The sequence below is a fragment of the Hippoglossus stenolepis genome, chromosome 7, assembly GCF_022539355.2.
Source record: "Hippoglossus stenolepis isolate QCI-W04-F060 chromosome 7, HSTE1.2, whole genome shotgun sequence".
In the NCBI taxonomy this organism is placed as follows: Eukaryota; Metazoa; Chordata; class Actinopteri; order Pleuronectiformes; family Pleuronectidae; genus Hippoglossus; species Hippoglossus stenolepis.
Genome location: NC_061489.1, coordinates 8,833,990 through 8,856,526, shown reverse-complemented (window position 1 = coordinate 8,856,526; position 22,537 = coordinate 8,833,990). Strand labels below are relative to the sequence as shown.

Genomic DNA, 22,537 nt, shown 5'->3' with positions numbered 1-22,537 from the left:
TGGTTGATGCATGTGCTTGTAAATTAGAGTTCTCTTGTAATCTCAAGAAGGGATGGGCCAAATACAGAAATGAAAAGGTTTCCGTATGTGTGTAACATTAGCTTATGGAATGCAGCACTAATATAGACCAAAAATAAAATGCTGCGAGCCACTGATCACCGACAAGGACTATTCTACTTCTACTTTCAGTTCCTCTCACTTTAACTTCACTTATTTGTTTCACCACCAGCCCCAGTCCTGATAGATGGTGATGATAGAGAGGAGTTACTCCATATTTCCCCCCTGATATTACCATATTTTTCCCTTTTTAATGCGTTTGTTTTTTTAACCTGGCTTCCTCACTAGACGTCTTTAATTTATTTCATGCAGTATTTACAGCTGCTGTTGGACTTTGATTGTTTCCATCACAGTGTAACAGATCAATTTAATGGGTGTGTGTGTGTGTGTGTGTGTGTGTGTGTGTGTGTGTGTGTGTGTGTGTGTGTGTGTGTGTGTGTGTGTGTGTGGGTGTGTTTGGTGGAGGTGCTACTCAATCTTGTGTCAACAAAATCAAGTTTCCATAGTGTAAATCTTAAAATGTTAGGGCGTAAACATGTTTTAGGTTTAGTTTTTAGTTATGGTTATGTTAACATTAGCTTATGATTAGTTTTAGGTTAAAGTTAGGGTTAAGGTTTAGGTAAAGGTTAGGTTACAGATAGTTTTGTGTTAAGGTTCAATTTAGATTAAGGTTCGGTTAAGGTTAGGTTTTAGGTTAAATTTTGTTTTAGGTTAAGGTTAAGGTTAAGGTTATGGTTATGGTTAGGTTAGGTTAAGGATAGTTTTACATTAAGGTTAAGCTTAGGTTTAGATGTTGGTTAAGGTTAGGATTAGGTAAGTAGTAAATAAGGTTAAGGTTAGGGTAAATCTCTAAGAAATCAATAATTCATGTAATGTCCCCTGAAGTCATGGAGACAATAGATACTGAGTGTGTGCGCGCGTGTGTGTGTGTGTGTGTGCGTGCGTGCGTGAGTGAGTGCCTGCGTGCGTGTGTGTTATCATTACACGTAGCCACGGTGTCACACATAGGTTTCACATTGCGGGCGCGTGCTTGTGTGCGCGCTCACCCGGCCCATTGTGTTTTTAATGAACAAGGAGAGCACCGTGGCCAGCTGATCGACCAGGGACCGCTACACCATGGCGGACGAACAGGAAATCATGTGCAAGTTAGAGAACATCCTGGACATACGGTAAGACTTGGGATGAAATGAATGCTCTCCAGGTGGTAGACGCGTCCCGGGTACATTATCCTGGCCAACGTTAGCCGGGCCAAGAACGAGCCCCTGGGCTTCGCTTTGTTACTGTGCTAGCGAACAGGAGCTAACATTGCTGCTTTTTATAGGTTCCTGCTCCTCTTGTTTGGTGTTCGCGTGTCGTCGCTGAGGTGGCCGAGAATTTGCTACATGTGAAATAATAGATGCGTCTCAGCTGAGGTGCATGTTCGGGTCATTCATCCACAATCCAGATGTGTATCAACAAAAAAACGCCAGATGTGCGCCGCTAATCGTTGCTGTGGCTGAGCTAGCATCTTAGCTAGCGAGCTCAGCGGTCTGTCATTAACTCACTTAGCAGCGGAGGCAGACTGGTGTTTGTTTACCCTGATGTCTTCTCTGCAACGACATTATAATAACTGGGTAACAGAATATATTAAGTCACTGTTTGAGTAATTGGGCTTTGCACTTCATGGATTAATGCAGAACATCTGTTATGGTTATACACATGTTGCTAACAAATCCAAAGTAGTGCACAACAGATGGGGAATGGTGTGTGGTGGTTTAGATTTCGCTGTCTGTTTTTAGTTTGATCAATATTCATAACTGTGAGGGAGATAACCTGACAGCTGCTGTTGTTTGTCTGTGACTCCCGGCTGCAGGAACAAGACCGTCCAGATGCAAAAGATCAAGTCCCGTCTGAAGGTCGAGTTTGAGGCTCTGGAGTCAGAGGAGAAGCACCTCAAAGAGTACAAGCAGGAGATGGATCTGCTTCTGCAAGAGAAAATGGCACATGTGGAGGAGCTGCGGCTCATCCATGCAGATATCAATGTGGTGGGTGACATACAGAGGAAAGCAGCATCCGTAGAGGAAGTGAGACTGAAGTCTCAGTCGAGTTTAAAAACAAGTAAATCTCAGCAACGACACTGACAATAGTATTATATGACCAACAACACTTAACTAAATATATTGTGGATGCAATTTCAGTGCGTGTATTATTACCACTGTCTAGGCCACCACGAATAGCTTATCCTGAGTATATGATGCTGTGTATTTCTGAAGTACCGTATCCCGTCCTTTCAGATGGAGAGCACCATCAAGCAGTCAGAGAATGACCTGAATAAGCTGCTAGAAACAACTCGTCGCCTGCATGATGAGTACAAACCTCTGAAGGAGCATGTTGATGCCCTCAGGATGACGTTAGGCCTACACAGACTCCCTAACCTCAATGAAGAAGAGGAGAAGCTCTCCCTGGAGTAAGTAGACACACGTACACAAACGCACACATTCACAAAACCCAGACGAGGCACACTTGAGCTGTGTTTAGGTGTTATAAAATGTTAACATAGAGGTTTTCAAAGCCATTTGTTGAATTTATTTCTGATGACAAATGAAAGATATCTTTTTCAACATGTATATGATTCACCTAACAGTTTTCATTTGAACTTTATTGCTGACATGTTTTTTCACATGAACAAGAAAATCACATCACCCACAAATAAAAGTAAAGAAAACAGGGTTTCCCCTGCCAAGGTTTTCTGAGCTGAATTCTCTACTGCTCTGGAGACAGGGGATATCTTATACGCCTTCACTGAGACTTGGGTCTTAAAAATGACCAGTTGTCTTATATTTCTGAGCTAACCAATCATCACAAAGGATATTCTTTTTAAATGGAGAGGGTACCACTGTAACCTAAGTGATTGAGAGAGTGTTACATTGTGGGTTATTTTTAGCTTCATTATGTTACAAGGCTAGTGCCTGTTTTCAAGTCTTGCATGTATTTCTGAAGGCTGGTGGATCATGTTCTGCTGCCACAGTGGAAATAAATTCACGAGTGGTGAAAATGAGTTCTTAGCATCAAACTCCCATGTGCAACCTGTATGACAGGCACACAGAGACAACACGACTGGTAAACACTTTGTGGAATTTTTAAAGGTCCACCAGCTCAATGGTGTGGCGGTCCACTGGCCTATTAATTAAGGGCTCCTTAATCAGGCCAGTTCGACTATGAACTGTGGAGAAAATGTGTCAAACGGTTAAAAGTTAAAGATGTCACATATGAACTGTCAGAGAAAATGATTATGTGTGAGGAAAACGAGGAAGGAATCAACATGCTCCAGTTACTCAGTCAGATCTCAGTGGGGTCACTGGGACATTGTGATGTCTCCAGACATCCAACTGAATAAAAATTTTGGTGAGCAGCCAAACGTTGTTGATAGATTATGAGAGGATGATACATTTGCAGTTCAAATCCATTGACTAGAAATCTCGTTTTATCAATGTTTTGTATGGTGAAGAGTGCAATTACTCACTAAAATATTTTCGGTTTATAAATATTGTAATAAATACAATTTCTGGAAACTGCAGAGAAAAGGGGTCCAAGAAAGGAGCTTTGTGGCACACCATGTGTGATTAGTAACTTCTTAGTGACTTACAATGAACCCATTTACAGATTGTTGGAAATTCCATCCATTGAAAGAGAACCACCTCAGTACAGCCTTTTTATATGTGGACACATTGCCATCTATTAATAATCATTTGGTCGTCTGTATCAATTGCTCCACGACAACTGAGCCGCGCAATCAGCATCAGGCTGCAGCGCCACACGGCGAGATATCATTTACAACAGCATCTGTCAGTGTTTCAGCAACAACAGATTCAAAACTGGCAATTTGTTATTGATGTGTTATTATTATTCACAGCTTTGAGCTTTTGAAGGTAGAAGTAAAACATGTCTGTATGAAACCATGCTGATCACTTATTTAGCAAGGGTTGCACATGAGCAGCCTTAAAACATTCAGACCCAACCAGAGGACAGAGAGCATTCTGGTTGTTACATAATTTAGAAAGAGGAATTTGGTTGATGTCATGTTGACCGAGCTAGAAAACAGGCTCATATTCAAGAGAAGAAACATCACTCCATAGTGATAATCCTCCGACTGTAACTTGCTGTATTTCATAAGGGCGGGAGTATCAGCAAAGAAAGTGGGGCAGGAGATCGGATGTCCTTCATTTTATCTGAGAAACTTAGAAATATTTGGATGTTGGAGTGACCCGATAGCAGAGTGGTTAGGGCCAATACCACATCCTCAATGCGAGTCCAGAACAGAGACGCCTGGTCGGCTAGGATACTTGCTGCACTTCATTCCATTACTTTTTCTCCACCCTAGCCCTAACCCTTCCCATCTGTCTTCACTGTTCCTAATAAATTAAATAATTAAAAAGACATGTTTGTATGTCAGAGCTTGGAGGAAGATAGATTCAGACACAATAGGGAGTAGAATTAAATATAAATGTTGTATTATGCCTATTAATAGTCTTTTTCTTGTTCAAGGAGTTTAGTAAATCTCTCGTATGTTTGAACCATTTTGGTTCTTTTGTGTGTGTGATTAAAGCAGTGATTTCTTTATTTATATGAAATTATCTCCTGTTAATTTTGGACGTGTATTTTTCCCAGAGGGACTATCTAAGGTTGAGGAGGAACTTCCACTCAAACAATGGCACAATCATTTAATTAAGTCCAACTTGTTATAACAGGAAGTTAAATTGATCAAGATTGAGATGCAACTGCGAACGGTATAATTATGGTGTTCTGTTATACTGAAAATAGATTTAAATGGGCTTACGGTTAAAAAACATCCTCCAAAGAATAAGCTAAAAGTCCCATTTTATAACTGGATCGTATTCAGCAACATAACCTCAACAGGAAAAAAGAGACACTGAAGTGCACTGATAGATTTGCAGCCTCTACTAATGCAAACAGATCGTAGCATAACCATCTGAAACAACATGACTGGATATTAAGGTAACCATCAGTGGTAGCTGGAGGCAGGAGTTAAACTTTGGCTCGTTTAAAACATCTGGAGGCAAAACATTCAGCAGAATCCTGCCTTGACAATGAAAGAACAGTTTGAACAAATCAGTAGAACATTGTGCAATAGTAACTGAGTAATCAAATCCTGATTTATAAATGGCAACAATTAATCGTTTTTCTGACATTTGTGATGGATGGTACATATCCAAGCAGTGAGGGATTCTATTGGATGGTGGAGAAGCGTAACCAGAGTCTTTGAGGGAAGCTGAGGAGGTGATAGGGTTGTTGTAGCTCATGAGAATCTGGGACAACTGCCCAACAGAAAAATCTCTGATCACATGTTCAGATCAGACTGCTCAGATGTCAAGGTCGAGGGTGGTTCCCTGCTTTTCTGTCACCCGTTTGTCACTTGTTGTTTGTAAGGCTGGTAACTGCAGACGACACAGTGGAGCTTTATCTTAAGACACAGAGAGATGCAGCAAAGCCAAAGGGGGGATGGAGAACTGAAATGTTCGTAAGGCACCTCATTTTATATTATGAACTTACTGCATGGGCCTCAGTGGAACAATCTGAATGGTTTGTGTGATTTATTTTTTTAATCAGTGATCTTTTCAGGATGTTGGGCAGATGTCTATGGCCCCAGCAATATCTCAAGCAAGCGGGACGTTGATACTTTTCATCAAATTACATTGTTAATGCTTAGTTGTTAACAGAAGCAGCAAATATCTGAAAACTTTGACCTAAAAATCGATACTGCTGTGTCTGCAGGACTAGATCTAATAGAATGTATAAAAAGATGGACAATATTATAGCTCCCCATAAGTGAAGCCAAATTGCCTCGATCCCCCCCTAGTGGCTGGCTGCAGTACAGGTCATAAAGCCTGTCTACTCAATTTTCCTGTCATTTTAGGTAGCTCTAAGTTCAATTGCTCATTTTGGCTGGTTTTGATGTTATTTGAAGCTATTAAAAACAGAGTGAAATGTCATGATTGACAGGGTAGACTGACTCGCGATTGATCGAGAGCGTGAATCTGCGGGACCGTGATAATGTGGCTCCATCCCCAGATCGCTACTGTGCAGACTGTGACTCCAAATAAAGTCTTAGTTCGTTTCCGTAATATTTTGGCTTTATTTCTGGATAGGGGATGGAAGTGGAGACACGTCATCCATGTCAAGTCTTTGCAAGGTACCCTTAGGAGTAAATTAGAAAAAATAGTTTTTTGTAATTTGGGTGTTTTTTCAGCTAACAGCATTGATATTTACAGTAGTGATACTTAACCCCATTAGAGACTGGATTAAAAAAACTCTTTCTCTAATAGCACAAAGGATTACGTTTTTAAATCTTTGTTAGGACTTATATAGTTCAAATAAAATTATTTTCTTCCCCCGTAAAGTCATAAGACTAGGTAGGTTTCCAAGAATTAATTTTTTTCAGTTGTTGATCTGCTCCCTAACTTTCCAAGTGAACTTTCCAAGTGAGCAGAAAATGTCAAGATTTGAATCAAGAATCATAGTCATAGCAATCAGAGAGTGTATAGTTCTTTCCTTTCCTCTACCCAGTCAAAATGTTGCGTGAGTCGATGTGAATGAACTCTTCTCTCCCACAGCAACCTCCGCTCCGAGGGTGGAGTTGCAGGACAGCAATCCTGAGTGTGTAAATCGGTTGCTTGCATTATATTTGAAGGCTATTATTCTGAATAAACAGCCAAACTGGAAAAAAAAAAAAAAAAAAAAATCATGTTTTATTTCTAATTTGAAATGTCAAGATTTGACATTTTCTGCTCACGTTTTTGTTGGCATATTTTGCGTATAGAAATTTTCTTCACAAATTAGAGCTGTAGCTGTGAAGGAGGAGTGCTGGGCCACTGCTGCTCTGCATGCCGACGACATTGTTGGCAGGCAGGCTTCTCAATTTGGCTTTGTGCTTCGTGAAGCCTGGATGATGAGTTCATTTCTGGCCAGGTGGTTGTCGTCTTGTGTTCCCCTTCGTGGTGGTGTGATCCTCGATGTTCCCTGCGTTTATGAGAACGTCAGAGCGTCGTGGCTTATCACCGTTGATCTTCAATGGTTGGTTTCTTTCTCGGTAAACGGAGCTCATTGCCGAGAGAGATTTACGATGGCGCCTGGGGAGATGCTAAAACTATCAGTCACATCGTGCTGCCAGCCAAGTCGTTATAGACTCATTTTATCTAATAGTAATAGTGCCCACTGCAATTGTATTACAAGGTGTGATGGAACAACTTTGAAGAAAATTAAGTCACACCTCACAGGCCTGTGGAGTGTTAGGTACATTTTAAGCTGCTCAGTGAGAATGATATATCAGCACAAAACGGAGCAATCTACACCTCAGTAATGGCAAAAAAAATCTAAAATGAAATCCTACCTCATAACAAGAATGACAATCGAACCCATATCAAATAAACTGAATTATTGTAATGTCATGTGTTAATGTGGTGCTTGTAAATAGGCTTTCATGTTTGATGCTTTGTTGGGTTTTGGTCACAGGAAATACAAAGCAGGAGATTTCTTCTTTCAAGCTCAAAGTTCTGCTCTATCACCAACCTATTCTGAGAGAAACCAGAGTGCATAATGAAATAGGATATCGCTTTTTTTTTTATTCTTGAAAACGAGCCAGTCAGGCATTAAGTCCAAGGCCACATTTCATTCCCAACCCTCTGCCACACACACACACACACACACACACACACACACACACACACACACACACACACACACACACACACACACACACACACACACTTGCATGCATGAAGACAAACACTCGCACCATTTTCGCTCACAGTTGCTCAACACAGATGGGACAATATCAGCTGCGATGCGATCATTAGCTCTAAGTGAGAATCACATCTAACCAGGTTTCCTTCTGTCTTGGCTTTCAACAGCTACTTTGAGAAGCAGAAAGCGGAGTGGCAGAAGGAGCCGCACGAGCCTGCCATCCCAGAATCCCTTGCTGCTGCTGCAGCGGCGGCACAACAGCTCCAGGTGTCCAGGAAGCAAGACGCTCGTCAGACAGCCACCTTCAGACAGCAGCCTCCACCTATGAAGGTATTACTCCTGTTGACTAAAATTTGCTGCAGTAGTTGTTCAGTTTTGACTAGTAAGTGGAACCATTCACTCACTAAAAGAGCAGCAATTTCTGGGTTAATTTATAGTGTATGAGTCAGCGGGAGACTTTCCAGTCAGACATGTTTAGACCAGGAAAATCTTCAGAGCTTTGAGGCCAGGGGCTGTGTAGCATGAAGAGGCAGGACGTAATGTGTAAATTCTCACCAAAAGCTCTCAAATCTTTGTCTTTCCAAATTGACATCTTGGTTGGTGTCATCTATGTGTATGGCTCCTCCTTTTCACCCTGAGCCATCCCCCCAATTTTATGTCCACGGCTAATCCTCCCACTATTCACATGGGCTCCTTCAGACAATAGTAAACTAGTTAAAACTTGGGGGCTTGCAGGGGAAACTCCGGAGAATGATAATTTCAGATTATCCAGAGTTCAGTGTATGCCTGAAAGCAGCTGCTTAGTAAAACCACTTCCAAGATTTAACAAGCTCCTAACTGTGCCATACATGGAGAAAATTGTAAGAAACAAACCACCCTAAATTTAAATGATTAATAACAACTACACAATGACAGATGCCACCTGACTAAGGTGCTCTCTCATCTCAACAAGACCACAAAGAAATGACACAATGTGGAGGAACTGAAATGTCCTCCCCTCTTTCCAGGCCTGCCTGTCCTGCCACCAGCAGATCCATCGTAATGCTCCCATCTGCCCGCTGTGCAAAGCCAAGAGCCGCTCCCGCAACCCAAAGAAGCCCAAGAGGAAGCCAGATGAGTAGAGCTTCATTGGGGTTTAAATGGAACTGGTCCGACACACTGATCAACGATCAGCCAGGTTCATTACAATACACGGCTGAAACAAGAGGTGTGTGCTGTAGGGCAATTTCCTCATTCAGTCTAACAGTAACTTGTTCTTAGTAATTTGTTCATTACCAGTCGACGATTGATCGAGGATCTGATGTTGTTTTTATTAGTGCTTTTGATGTGTTTATATGTAGCTGTGTGACTTCCAGCGTAGCTTTACTAGCCCCCAAACATTGTTCCTGCAATAAAGCAAAAATCTACTTCAGTGTCCAAATATCTTCAACCATGTTACTGTTGTTCGTCGCGATAGATATTGTAATGTACCTCCTTAATTTTTAATGCATGCGGCTTCCATAACTGTCTGTTGTGAATTATTTGTGCCAATATAAAATCTAATAGGTTTAATTGCTAAGTTAAAGTAAAACACAAAGTTGTTTTAAATGTTTACAGTGTTTAAGTGACCAGAAACTGGACGTGAAAAAAAGGCCAGGCTTTTGCTCTGAATAGTGTTGTGTGTTTAACTTTAATACAGTGTTGAGAAAATAAATGGCTGTTTTGTACTAAACTTGTTGCCGTGTTGTTTTTTGAAAGTCTACATACTTCCTGTAGTAGTGGGAACATTGACAGTTGTGGTTGAGGAGGGCGGCTGAGAACACCAGCATCAATGTTGATTGGGCAAACGTGTGTGTGTGTGTGTGTGTGTGTGTGTGTGTGTGTGTGTGTGTGTGTGTGTGTGTGTGTGTGTGTGTGTGTGTGTGTGTGTGTGTGTGTGTGTGTGTGTGTGTGTGTGTGTGTGTGTGTGTGTGTGTGTGTGTGTGTGTGACGGAGAGAGGAAGGAATATTTCTGACTCCACCACTACGTTGTTCCTTTTATTATATTAATACTGTGCCCATCATGTCTGCAGCTATCTGTCTGGAAAAGGACAGCGAGGTCTTGCTAAATGAGTTCCTGTAGCGCTTTTGTCAGGGTGACCCCTCATTTCATCTGTTGCCAGGGCAACTCCATGTTCCTTGCTGGTTGCTACGGTAACCCCAGGTTGCTGTGACCCGCATATCTTCACCAAGTAGTCCCTCCCAAATCCAGTGAGGGGCATTGGATGGCTTTGGGAGATTTTTTTTGCACAAACTCGTCCAACCGGCACGATCCTACAAACGAGAAGGGAGATGTGTAAATCATCTGTTCAGCCCAACTGGCAACAAATACTTGCCACTGTGATGGTCCAATGTGATTTAAAGTCACTTACTCTGGAGCTCGAGTGTGTGTTTAGTCTGCCCTTCAGTGTTTGCATGTGCAGTTGTGTCTTCTTCCTCCAGATAAAAGTTGTCAAGGCCAGAGAAGCCTGTTCCTGCTCACAGGCGCTGCAGACAGCGGGATCATGGAGCTCCACCTCCGCAGCCTGCCACAAATCATACAGTGCACACACACACACACACACACACACACACACACAGAGAGCAGGGATGAGACGGGGCTCTTCAGTTATAATGGTACAAGTGAGTCACACGGAGATCGCCTCCTGACCCGCCTCGCATCCGCCTTGAAGGTTTGGAGCCTCAGCATTGAGATGAGTTGAAGGGGGACGGACCGAACTTCGGGACCTTGACACACGAGGCCGAGGGAGGGTTGTTGTCTGTGTCTTTTAGTACCGTCCAACAGAGGGAGGTTACTTTGTGTGTAATCTGCCATCTCTCCCCCTGCTACAACAACCTGTCTTCCACCGCCTCTCCTTCTGTGGCCTCCTGCGTGTCCGTCTCTCCTGTTCTCCTCCTCCTCCTCCTCCTCCTCTCCCGGGGAGCCGAGCTGCTGCTGCTGCTGGAGTCGGACACGACGAATCATTTCCCTGCAGTAACTCGCCCGGGCTTCCTCCTCCTCCTCCATTTTGTAGAAACACAACCCCTGGATGTGTTTGAGTTGTTTCTCACCAGTTAAACTGTGATATCAGGGCAATAATGCACCATAACTAGTGGGAGCGTTTACTCAGCTTTGTCTTAAATGTGAGTCAAACTCACACAGCGCTTTGTCTTTTTCTCAGGCTGTTTACACCCCGTCTTCTTTTACTGTATTAACAGCTGCTCACCGCGGCATCAGCGCATCACTACCGCCCCCTAGTGGCTGACAGTTGCGTGTGAAGGGGAATAGCTTGGACACGTTCAGTTTTGTCGTTTTTTTTATTTTTTATTATTAATTTATTCTGAAGTCCCAAAAGATTATTTGATTTTTATCTTGTGTGCATAAGTTATTATCTAGTGTCTAAAACTCAAATCAAGTTTTGCATACTGAAGGAAAACAGGCTCAGCCGAGGGGAGGGCTGTTTAAACAATAGTACTTAAGAAATTAACGAACTCTTAAAAGCTATAAACACAACTTAGTGTCGTCCAGTCATGTCTTTACTACGCAGATATTAACTCTGTGTGCGCACAAGATAAATATCTTTTTCCCACTAGATAATAATCTTTCGTGTACAAGATAGTAACTTGCTCCTACAAGATAATAACTTATGCGCACAAGTTAAATAAATATCATCTTTTGTGAGTTCATGGGCACCGTACATTTATGTGTCGATATAAACTGTTTTATTTAGAAAGTTATTATATGTATATATTTATATTTTTCGTCACTACTATTAACAGTAATATAACTGTTTTGTTTTGCAACCTTTTTGAAACGTTAGACTAGAACAGCACCTCAGCACATACCACTGACGAATAGGTCCACTCTTCTATTTTAAAGTATTTATTAGTCCCATATTTTTGTTGGTATATTTACGAGTTTGTGCTTTTTGTTGCCATTTAAACTTGTTTTTTATAGATTTGCACCGTTTTTCAGAAATAACAACGACCTGGCACTAATAGCCTGGCACTCAAAGTAAAAAAATAAATATTGTCCTGCTTTTGTTTGTACAATGATAATAAATGTTTTCTATTCCATTCCATTCTTCTTCTATTCAAGGTCCCAGAGCCAATTAGGCTGCACCAAATTGCAAACACACATAGATATCAGTCCTCTCAGTAGATCTCTGCATTATTTCCTGAAAAATTATAAAATAAATTAAATCTGATATCTCATAATGTCAAAGAAATTTATAAAAATCCCAGAACTGCCCCCTTAATTGAATCTGCACCAGAAGTTTAAGGATTCTTCTCTAGTTTTTGAGTAATAATGCTAAAAGACAAACAGCAATGACAACATTACTTCCTGAGCGTAGGTAATACCAGACTCATCATCAGCTGGGTATGTGTTAATTATTTTTGAAATTTATGTGTAAAAAGCCTCCAGTCAAATTCATAATTCATTTGTGTAGGCTTTTTTTTCCAAAGAAACATTTGAATACGTCACAGTTGGGCAATTATTGGTGTTAATGATTAAATCAGTGGAGACTGAATTTCCTGTGGTTGCTGTAGTGTTTACTATGACAAATGTGTGCTGTAAAAGAGCTGTAATTACTGCACTGCAATTGCTAATTGTTCTTGTTTTGTCACTTGTGCTGTTCTCATGAAAACTGCCCTGCTTGTCTACATCTAATTGTTCCATGTCTCTGTGCTCATGAATAAAGCATCTCGGTGTATTTGTACAATGCCAAGAATCTGGCCTCCTGTGCCATCTGCTGAAAAATGTGATGTGTCTCAGCCTTCCCTTCACACACACAGTGCAGTATGAAGACGTGGGGGGGGGGGGGTTAGCTGAGGAACAGCTGGCTGGCTGCACCTCCAAAGTTTCTGACAGTCACGCAGCTGACACTTACTAAAATGGCTGCATTGGTGTGAATCAGGGAATTGGGGTGATAACAGGACACAAATACTGTAGACTAATTGATATAATCGTCCAAATAGAAATGTCTCCAATACCTGCTGGTTCGACTTGAAACTGCTGGTGAGGAATTCTCACCCTGTAAATAATGACACAAGAGACAGGGACGTCTCCATTTCTTTTTTTTCGGTTTGTTTTTACTCAGTGGGAAGGACAAAGTCACACAGGCGGCGTGTCACACTTCTATCACCTTTCTAATTATAAACCTGAGCCTTCACTCTCCAAGAATGGAAGTTTAGCCAGGCCCATCTGTGGCCTAAAATTAGCCCCAACACCCCCAGAAAGGAGCTCTCCCCCCTGTTCACGAATACACAAACACACACACACACACACGCACACACACATGCATACACACGATACTGCCCTTTTCACAACTCCCAGCTCCTGTGCAAGCGTCACAAACTCTTTGGAGGAGCTTTCTCCCTTCTTTTTTTTCTTCCTCTCACGTGACGTATAATGGACTTTTGAAAAGTTTAACTTTTAACTCATCTAATATTTTGGAAATAACATTCTTTGGCAGCAAGGGGAGGTAAGTGTCTTGTTACCAGTTTGCTGCTGTTGACACAAACCTCATATGCCGTGTTTCTATTGAACAAAATCCGTGGACATTTAGAGGGATATTATTAATTTTGTGTGTAAAATTCTCTCATATGTAGTTTACTCATTCTGCTCTGCCTTTTTAAGCTGTTTTCTGTGAGTTGCCGTATATACTGTGTCATGTTAACAAGCTGCTTTGGCTTGAGATACTGTCTGGTCATTGAAGGAAGCTGTCATTGGTTTTCATGCGTGGAGCTCACATTAAAGTAAAAGCCATGCCTATCAATAATAACTCAAGATGACAGAGTATTCCAGCTTGTTTGTGTTGGGCTGCATCATCTCCTCTCTGTGTCACTGCAGATGGAAGGGCTCTGACTTGCTCTCGCCTGGAGTTAACATTATGGTTCTGGGCCAAGCTGTCAACATGAGTCTGATGGACATTTCCAAGATCTTCACCCTGCTGCAGCCCAAGGAGGAGGATGAGGACAACGAGCAGTGTCAGGCCCTGAACAACGCCGTGAGCAGCGACAACGTGACCCTGCTCTCCGAGCTCCTCTCTCAGGAGAGTTACAGGAGGTCCATCAATGCTCGCAGTGGGTGGGGGGTCCCGGTCACCCCCTTGCGCACTGCTGCCGCTCTGGGACACCTGAGGTGCCTGGAGTTACTGTTGGAGCACGATGCAGAGGTGAGATGCAGATGAGGAGAGCATTTTGTTTTCAGATGAAGGGAGATGAGGTGTATTTTTTTGAGAGTGGGTGTGGAGGGTGGCAGGTTAGAGACACTGGTGGGTGTAATGCAGCGTGAGTATCCTATTTAATGATCAAATTTGTATTCTGCTGTCAAACCGCACACATTTCATTTAAAAAACATGAACATTTCCCACATTGTTCCTGCACTCCTTATTATTTATTCAAATGAGGAACAAGGAATTGAGGATGATACCACTTTATCACTAAAACTGCTATTATGAATTCTTATACTCTATACTATATATATATCCACATTGTACATCATACCTACCTATATACTCATAACACTCTATATATGTATTCATATGTATAAGTCTATTTCAATATCTCCTGCAATCATCCTGTGCCATTGCACTTCACTCAAGTACTTTTTCTACAAATTATATTTTAGTTTGTAGTGGAATGTGTATATATAATAATATTATTACATTATCTCTGTATTTTTATTCCATATTAGTTTTTATTTTCTATTTTATTGTCTAAGTTATCATATATTTTTTATTATATACTCATATACTTTCAGATGCTCTCTTGCGTACCTCAGTCTGACTATCTGTTGCTGTAACAACTGAATTTCCCGGACCAATATAGTTTATGTCATCTTATCTTATATCTGTATTTGAACTTTGGATCAAATGACCACATGTAATATAAATAGTATTAGTGACTAGTAGTGACAAACCCAAACAACATTATTACCCAACTCTGTAGTTCAGCCTTATAGCAGCTTTTAGTTTAGTTTTTTGTTCCTTCTAACTCACTTGTTATCAACATTGTTTCCAGGTTCATTGGGCAGATGTTTTCAGTGTCCAGCACTAAGTGGCACCTGGATAGACCAAACCTTCCTAATCTCGCTTGTAGTTGTTAGATCATGAAACCCCAGACACAAACTGGGATTGTGTCTCCTAGTGCCAAACCATGTTGGTGTTCTCTTGTGTTTGAATCCAGATCGACAGCCTGGATGTGAAGGCCCAGACGCCTCTGTTCACAGCTGTCAGCGGGAAACATCTCGACTGCGTAGTGGCCCTGCTGAAGGCCGGGGCCGACCCCAACGGCAGCCAGTACAACAACTGCTCCCCGGTGCTGACCGCCGCCCGAGAGGGGGACGTGGACGTGCTCAGGGAGCTGCTGCGCTTTGGAGCCGAGTTGGACGTCAGATCCAAGGTGCCCGAGTGGGCCTCCAGCAGCACGGCGTGCAGAGGGCCCCTGTACATCTCAGCTGTGTATGGACACCTGGACTGCTTTAAGTTGCTCCTGCTGCACGGGGCCAACCCCAACTACAACTGCACAGACGAGAAGATGCTGGCCAGGATAAAGCAGCCGAAGACGGTGCTGGAGGTGTGTCTGCGTTATGGCTGTGGGGTGGAGTACATCCAGCTTCTCATAGACTTTGGGGCAGACGTGTATCTACCTACGCTGATCATTGACAAGACGACGAAGCAGAATGAAGCTCTGGTTCTGCTGCTCAAGGAGAGAGGTGAGACCTGGATTTAAAGTAGATTCCCTTAGAACTGTTCTCCCACATAGTAAAATAAGTTTGCTATACACACACCCCGTGTAATGATGGCACTTGGACGGTGTTCTCGTGTTTGCCAGATCTGGGTAAGCCATAGCAATACCGCATGTCAACCAAAGGGGCCAAAAGTGGCCCAAATTAGTTCTGTGCTATTTGGGCCATAGTCACCATTAACCAAATGGGCCACTTTAAGGTTCACATGCAGATCTCACCTTGCCTAGAGCACCACGTTTGCCAAAAAAGGGCCCACATTTGTTTAAGGATATTTGGGCTACATTTGCTATTTTACAAGTGGGCCACTTTAGGCTCACATCCATTTTGTTCGGGCCACAAAAAGGACAGAGGTGCCGCATCATAGCTTGAAGTGGCCCTCATCCATATGCTATCTGGGCTGTGAAATGTCTCATAATTCTCAAATGTTGACCCACCTCTGTTGGTTTTCTTCTGTTTCTGCTTCAAGCTTGTCCCAAAACACTGATGTCTCAGACTCGGCTGACGATCCGGAGACACCTGTCCTTCTCTGACAAGGAGCCTGCCATTGACAGTTTGGACATTCCCCTGATCCTGAGAAACTACCTGAAGCATGACACCACTGAACTCATATGATGCCTCTGAGATATGGCCAGTGAACTTTTTACCTCATAGCTGCTTGATAATTGATTTTTAGCTTTGACATTAGTTTCCCATAAGTAGGACAAGATAACCAGTCTCAAAGTGCACACTATAGAATATTCTCCCCTGCTCCTGTAGAGGTCTTTGTACTGTGAATTCCTGTTTTCATTATTGATAGTTTGTGACTTTCTGTAGTTAAAGTTTTTATAGATATTTATAACTCTGTAATAGTCTTTTACAACCACTAACAGATGATCGTCCTCAAGGTCTCTGCCATGTCCTTAGGAAGTGTAACACCACAATTGACCACTAGAGACCACTCTAACACTGTATATTGCTGATGTCCGAATATGAGGCCTCCCATTGGCTTGATCATGTATTACTGTAATACCTCTTTTTTATATGGTATCTCTACACAACCAGATATCGTCTCACACCAGTTTTTAAGACATCCAGACACAACTGTGGAAACACACAGACACACACACTGGCCGCATTCACACCAGGACATCTCAGATCTTCCTCTGCAAAACCGTCTCGCATCTGCGGACTTCAAAACACGAGGAAGCAGAGCGATCAGCCAGCTCTTCAGAGTGGCCAACTGGGAGAGTGTATTTGCATAAGTCTCATTACTTATTGATTACAGCATAGTTACTTGCAGGCCACAATTTGGAGCTGGAACTTTGTTGAAAATGTTTCTCACGTGGCGTGTGAATGCCAGTCCGATGATGTATTTATGTTTAATCTTAACATACCTCTTCCAGTCCAGGAGTAAATGTGTCAGCAGTGGGGAATGGTGCCTCACAAACGGGAAGTGAAGTCACACAACAGGAAACCCAGCACAATGCTCCCACTCACACCTCTCGACGCTGTGACACACAGTTCTGGTAGAGGTTTTATTTTCAACAAAAGTACAGCTATATCAGATATGGATTTATTTTTTACAGCGAAGTACAACATATTCCCAGTGCTTCTGATTACATCAAAACATATAATGTACATACAGTTGACATCTCCACTCTCCCATTCACAGTTTCTGGATTGAATAGGCATTATTTTTAAGTTGTTTTTTTTCCATTTCTACAACAAATAATCAAACTGAAAAAGGCCAGCAAGAAAGAAAACAACAGAAAGTTTGCATATGGTGACAAAGGATGTAGATACTGTGAGTAAATTCTACTGTGAAAAAAATCCAGACCTCAAACTACATGGTTATATACAATGAATAGATTTAAATTGTTGGATGTCAGTCTTCTGTTCACCTTGCTGTAACTTAACACCACATTGAGAATGTGGCTCATTGAAGACGCTGCTGTACCCTGACTATTCTGAAACGATATCCCACTACACGAGGAGTTCCTATTGAGGATGTCGCTACGCTAAATGAGAGTGAACGCGATCTACTGGCTCATGCACAACCCCCGGATTAAAGAGCAAACTCTGGACAGTCCGCTAACTTGGCTGTCTTGGTTTTATGACTGAAAAGAGAAAGAAAAAAAATCTGCACAGAAAGCTGTCCTCTCAGCTCGCAGTACAAGGTCAGACTGATAATTATATATATATATATATATATATATATATAAAACCAATATATACATCCTTTTTAAATGTGGCCAAAATGGGGCTGCTTAATACTGCATTCAATAAATACAAGTGAGGAATCAATTTGCACTGTCAAGTCATTGTACTCCGAAGGATCATTTGCCATTTGAAACAAAGCATGATATGAATTGCAATGCAGTACTGTGTGTGTGCGTGTGTGTGTATGTGTGTGTGACTTCAGGATTACGTATATTTTTAGATCATCCCGAGAGGTTTTTCGCATTTATTCATCTCTTCTGCTCGACTACAAATCTATACACAAACACCCGTGATCGGTGTTTACGCCTATTTGGCTCACTGTTGTCATAGAAAAATTATACCCGTTTTTTTTTGCCTCAGCAGTTAATGGCATTCTAAAAGAAAATAACCAGCAGGTTGGACCATGACAGCATAGGTTGAAGTCAAAGAAAAAAAAAAAGAAATAATAAAAGGTTTAAAACAATGTTACAGTTTATATAGTACCCATTATATCTGGGCAAAGAGAGCATCAGTGCCTTTCACATCACCTATCGACAGTTCAGTCTTTGACGAGGGGAGGACATCTCCTCTCCTCGGCAATAAATAAAAACAGAAGCTACGACCTGCGACGCGATGTGAGCAGGAGACAGGTGGACAGAGAAAAGAACTCCCTTCAGTGAGATGGCGTGGCTTCACAAATGAACGGTTCTGCGTTGTGGTGCATAAAAGAAAACAGAAACCCCATTGGGAGTCAAATGAAACTAAACAATCTGCTAAGAGTTGTCTTAAGTCTCATGCAAAATATTGGATGCCACAAGCATGCATTTACCTGGTACTGAGGTCTACCGCACGCTAGAACTGGAACAACATTCGTCTCCAACGCAAAATACCAATATCCAAATATATGATCTGTCCTTTTTACAGTATTTACAGTGTGTAGCCGATAAAGGTAAAATAGATGACTCTTCTTTTTGATTTATAACTCACTCGTTAATAATATACTTTGAAATGTGAACTAATGAATTTCTCGTTTCCTACATATATATATATATATATTGAAATTAAATCATCTCTCAGCATGTTAAATAGATAAAGGAACTCTATGTATTATCTAAACATCTGAAATAAGTCTTTTTTTTAAAGTGTGCAATAAAACTACGGCAATGTAAGTGTGACATAATATATAATATGGTGTTTTTAAGTGATTTAGTCAGACAGCACAGTATCTACTCGTATGGAAAAGGCCTGACCTCTTAAGTGATTCAGGGATTCCCAGTGTGTATGAGAAAGAGAGAGAGAGAGAGAGAGAGAGAGAGAGAGTGAGAGATGCAAGTCCCACACTGAAGGGAAAATACATGACTAATTCAAATCTGCCTGTGAAACTGAATAGATAATCACTAGTGGAATGCTGGAAGGCACTGTTAGATAGCATCTCTCTTCTCCGCAGCAGAACGGGCCAGCAAGTATGTGCATGATTATGTGTTTGTGTGTGTGTGTGTGTGTGTGTGTGTGTGTGTGTGTGTGTGTGTGTGTGCGTGCCTGCATGCTTGTGTCTGAATGTTGGTACTGGCGGTGGCGTGGAGTCGGGGGGGTTGGGGGAGCGTGGCGATGGGGGTGGGCAGGCGGGGCGTAGCACTGGACCTGAGGTTATCATGGCCTGGGAACCATATCTTTTTGCTGTGCCAGACGCGGGAGTTATCTTCCAAAGAAAAGAAAAAAAAACGATCTCACTGGGAGCCATCTCTACAGACACCAGCAGCCAACTCACCCGTTTCTCAACTTTCTTTACTGAAACAAAACATAAATTACACAACATACAAAGCAAGTTCGAAGGTCTTTTTTTTCCAATAGGTTATAAGGCCTGTAAGAAGGCAAACAAATGACATAGAACGATATATAACTCTTTCATATCACGTTGTAGTGAATAGTGAAGATATATAATGATATATCACATCGCACAAGTTGTCAAACTGTATATGTACTGTCCGCAGGGTGATAATAATTCAACACAAAGTGTACGTCTGTGTCTGAGGTCAAAGTATGATCACAAATCGTGGACAGGCGTTTGTTTCACTTACATTCCAACTGTAGAAAAGAATACACCTTCATGTTGTGTGTGAATTGGTAGTTTCTCCTCAGTCCATCTTCTCTTTCTAACTCCCCCGTTGACGGACTCTGTGGCAGGAGCCCTCTCTCTCTCTCTCGCAGCAGCTTTTTGTTGATTAAACAGATCAATCTCATCTCGGGCCACAGTCCTTTGTAAATCACTTAGCGAGAGCCGCAGCTAACCGCCAGAACACGGATCAGATCTGGAAAACAAACGTGGCGGCGGAGGAAGAGTGCCAAGATTTGAAGCTGCAGTCTTCGGAGATTCATGAATCTGTCAGACGACACCTGCGTGCTACAGATTGAATTCACCTTTCTGCCTCCCTACGGTTTCGGCTAACGCTTCTGCAGTGCACTTTTTTGCAGCACTGGCTCACGACTCACGCTGTCGTTCTGTTCATTTAAACTTTCTGCCATTTTTCTCTGACCGTTTCCCCTTGTGCTGGACAGAACGCTGTTCTACTTTGTCACGCTGTGGCATTGCCCCTGCTAAAGTACTTCTCAGACTGAATATGTGCTGTGCTTTTTACAGTGTGAGCAATACAAAATAATAAAGTCAACTGAAGAAGAAGAAGAAGTCTGTTTTTTTAACAGCTGACATGAAAAAGAGAGATCGTTTTAGACCTTGGCCAATGCATCAACGTCACTTTTAGTTCTCGGTGGATTTCCGGAGGTAGGCCACGCTCTTTCCGAACACCCAGTGAGCTGCCAGCACAGTGCTACAGGGGTGGTCTCTGGGGAGAGTGGGGGGGGAGAGGGGGGGCTCTGACACGAGGCAGGTGGAGCGTAGCGTGCCTATCTCCAGCTCCCAGCTGTTTCATCAGAGTGGCAAGCGCAACCCCACAGCCCCCTCGGCGTGATTGGATATGAATACCCTGTCAGAATTGGTTGGTGAAAGGATGTAAATATTCTATTGATGTTCTGACTATTGATTTGTTCCCTGACCCATCATATCACAGCCAATGGCGAGCTTCCAAGAAAGCGAGGCTCTTCCTCTGAGAGCCACTGACTCACAGAGGCCGAGCAGGTGGGTAGAGAGATAGAGAGGGATGCAAAGAGGGAGGGCGACGCTGACGTCAGAGGGCTACGACTGTGTATGCAGACGGCTAGAGGAAGTGAGTATGGAGCGTCGAGAGTGAGGAGGAGATCCGGACGCAGACATCAGCGGAGCAGAGATGGCCTGACTGTCTGCTGGTTCTAACGCGCTGACAGTCGAGCTTCACAGGTCCCGTCGTACGCCACAGCCAGGAGCTGAGGCCCATCATTGTCCAGTCTCACATTCAGGAGAATGCAACAAGTAATCTCACATAGCAGCACAGCAAGATCTCAGCTTTTGTGGAAACAATCATACCATTAGGAATGACCTGGCTCGGCCTTGTGTTTCTTTCCAGATGATGGATTCAAAATGAAATCATACAGTATAACAATCTTAATAACTCCAGGACATTCAGATGGTGTGAACAATGCAGAATCCGAGGGAAGGAGTTCATGACAGTTGACTCAACTGGAGAAGCATGATAACTAAGAACCTTACTAACATATATGATGAACTGAGTTTATTTTTTTCCTCAATGTTTTCATTCCAAGTCTTCAGTCCTCTTGCTGCTTCAGATCACACTCTATATTAACATTGGTCCTTAACTTCGGAGTCTCTTGTGTTTGGGTGTGTGTGTGTGTTTCGTATTTTTCCTCATCATGGGACATGATCATCCAGTGTTTAGTGCTTCTAAGAAAAATAGCTGGTCCTTCAGAAGAGTCTGTGTATCTCTATTTCTTAAATGGAGCTAATCTACTAAAATTCTGCCAGAAGGGAGCCTGGCCTCTTTTGGATTGACTGAATTCAAAAACCTCTCCTTGTGCCATGTCCTCCGTTACCTCATACTGCCCTGCACTGAGGGGGTCCTGCGGGGGCGGGTATGAGGGGGGCGTGCACCTGTTTACACCTATAGGGAGGCAGGTGCAAAGAGAGCGAGGAGAGGGGGAGAGGAAGGAAGGAGGCAGTGCAGGCCACAAAGCAAAAAAGGAGACAAAGAAGGGAGGTGGGTGGCAAAGAGGAAACATCGTCAGTATTGATAATCTGAACACAGACACAACAACACAACATCAAAGTCATGCTTCACACAGAAAACAGGCACTAAGACGCACAAAATGAGCCTTCGGTGTGATTACATTACCACATATTAAACCTGAGATATGATACACTGTGATCATATGATGGCGGCTGAATTGGGACAAAAAGTGGAATTCAGCTCTAGCGATGACACAAGGGAGACTAAAGATGCTATTCGATCAAACTCTGCAGCAGGCAAACAAGGGATCAGACAGATTGCATCAGATACGATGAGGGAACGAGGCGTTTGGACGAGGGGACGCCGCACGTCCGTGTTTCTGAGTTTGTTTGAATAGCACCTTCGACACTTGAGAAGACAAGAGCGGCGAAAATAGAGCCAACAGAAAGCTGTTAATATGCATTTAACTACTGTCTACGATGTCGTTTAGCTACAGTCTACAAGCATCACAACTAGTGTAACTCGTGTAGTTCAACATTAGATATTTGGAGATGAGATATTCAAAAGTTGCCATGGCATCTTAGGAAAGAAAAACATGAGAAGATAAGAAACAGTGGGGTAATTTTGCCCAAACACTGTTTCAGCAGAAGGGTTCGATGTTGTTTGTGTTAGAGGAACCTGTTTACTTTTGGGGAGT

At 42.4% G+C, this 22,537-nt stretch overlaps 4 protein-coding genes across 12 annotated transcripts in view; 2 read left to right on the top strand and 2 right to left on the bottom strand.

The window, feature by feature from the left end:
* The first annotated feature begins 1,061 nt into the window (after positions 1-1,061).
* zc4h2 (zinc finger, C4H2 domain containing) lies at positions 1,062-9,503 on the top strand. Its single transcript, XM_035161382.2, has 5 exons — positions 1,062-1,226; positions 1,910-2,081; positions 2,331-2,503; positions 7,965-8,127; positions 8,805-9,503. The coding sequence occupies exons 1-5, from the start codon at positions 1,174-1,176 to the stop codon at positions 8,916-8,918; spliced, it is 675 nt and encodes a 224-aa protein (XP_035017273.1). The 5' UTR covers positions 1,062-1,173; the 3' UTR covers positions 8,919-9,503.
* Positions 9,504-9,800: 297 nt separating this feature from the next.
* On the bottom strand, positions 9,801-11,026 carry LOC118112234. The gene is made up of 3 exons (XM_035161383.2): positions 10,466-11,026; positions 10,188-10,340; positions 9,801-10,089 (listed from the first exon to the last, which is right to left on the bottom strand). The coding sequence occupies exons 1-3, from the start codon at positions 10,820-10,822 to the stop codon at positions 9,925-9,927; spliced, it is 675 nt and encodes a 224-aa protein (XP_035017274.1). The 5' UTR covers positions 10,823-11,026; the 3' UTR covers positions 9,801-9,924.
* Positions 11,027-13,063: 2,037 nt separating this feature from the next.
* On the top strand, positions 13,064-17,760 carry LOC118112232 (ankyrin repeat and SOCS box protein 12). The gene is made up of 4 exons (XM_035161381.2): positions 13,064-13,280; positions 13,649-13,973; positions 14,986-15,514; positions 16,014-17,760. Exons 2-4 carry the CDS (start codon positions 13,689-13,691, stop codon positions 16,157-16,159), a joined length of 960 nt encoding a protein of 319 aa, XP_035017272.1. The 5' UTR covers positions 13,064-13,280; positions 13,649-13,688; the 3' UTR covers positions 16,160-17,760.
* LOC118112229 (rho guanine nucleotide exchange factor 9) overlaps positions 17,048-22,537 on the bottom strand; it is a 46,605-nt gene continuing 41,115 nt past the window's right edge. For 5 of the 9 annotated variants that reach the window (XM_047340610.1, XM_047340611.1, XM_047340616.1 and 2 more), the window contains one exon: positions 17,048-21,774. In XM_047340610.1, the coding sequence (XP_047196566.1) occupies positions 21,599-21,774 (176 nt within the window). In that variant the 3' untranslated portion in view covers positions 17,048-21,598. The remainder of the gene's footprint in view (positions 21,775-22,537) is intronic. The other 4 variants (XM_047340613.1, XM_047340612.1, XR_007032836.1 and 1 more) reach the window with 3 other exon arrangements.

Bases quoted from the DNA above. Each gene is read 5' to 3' on its own strand.
- LOC118112234 (XM_035161383.2), bottom strand. From the start codon at position 10,822: ATGGAGGAGGAGGAGGAAGCCCGGGCGAGTTACTGCAGGGAAATGATT. The intron at 10,341-10,465 runs GTCAGGAGGCGA...GATTTGTGGCAG, and splicing joins TCAAGGCGGATGCGAGGCGG to GCTGCGGAGGTGGAGCTCCA. The intron at 10,090-10,187 runs GTAAGTGACTTT...TCTCGTTTGTAG, and splicing joins ACACACACTCGAGCTCCAGA to GATCGTGCCGGTTGGACGAG.
- zc4h2 (XM_035161382.2), top strand. From the start codon at position 1,174: ATGGCGGACGAACAGGAAATCATGTGCAAGTTAGAGAACATCCTGGAC. The intron at 1,227-1,909 runs GTAAGACTTGGG...TCCCGGCTGCAG, and splicing joins GAGAACATCCTGGACATACG to GAACAAGACCGTCCAGATGC. The intron at 8,128-8,804 runs GTATTACTCCTG...CCCTCTTTCCAG, and splicing joins AGCAGCCTCCACCTATGAAG to GCCTGCCTGTCCTGCCACCA.
- LOC118112232 (XM_035161381.2), top strand. From the start codon at position 13,689: ATGGTTCTGGGCCAAGCTGTCAACATGAGTCTGATGGACATTTCCAAG. The intron at 13,974-14,985 runs GTGAGATGCAGA...GTTTGAATCCAG, and splicing joins TGTTGGAGCACGATGCAGAG to ATCGACAGCCTGGATGTGAA. The intron at 15,515-16,013 runs GTGAGACCTGGA...TTCTGCTTCAAG, and splicing joins TCTGCTGCTCAAGGAGAGAG to CTTGTCCCAAAACACTGATG.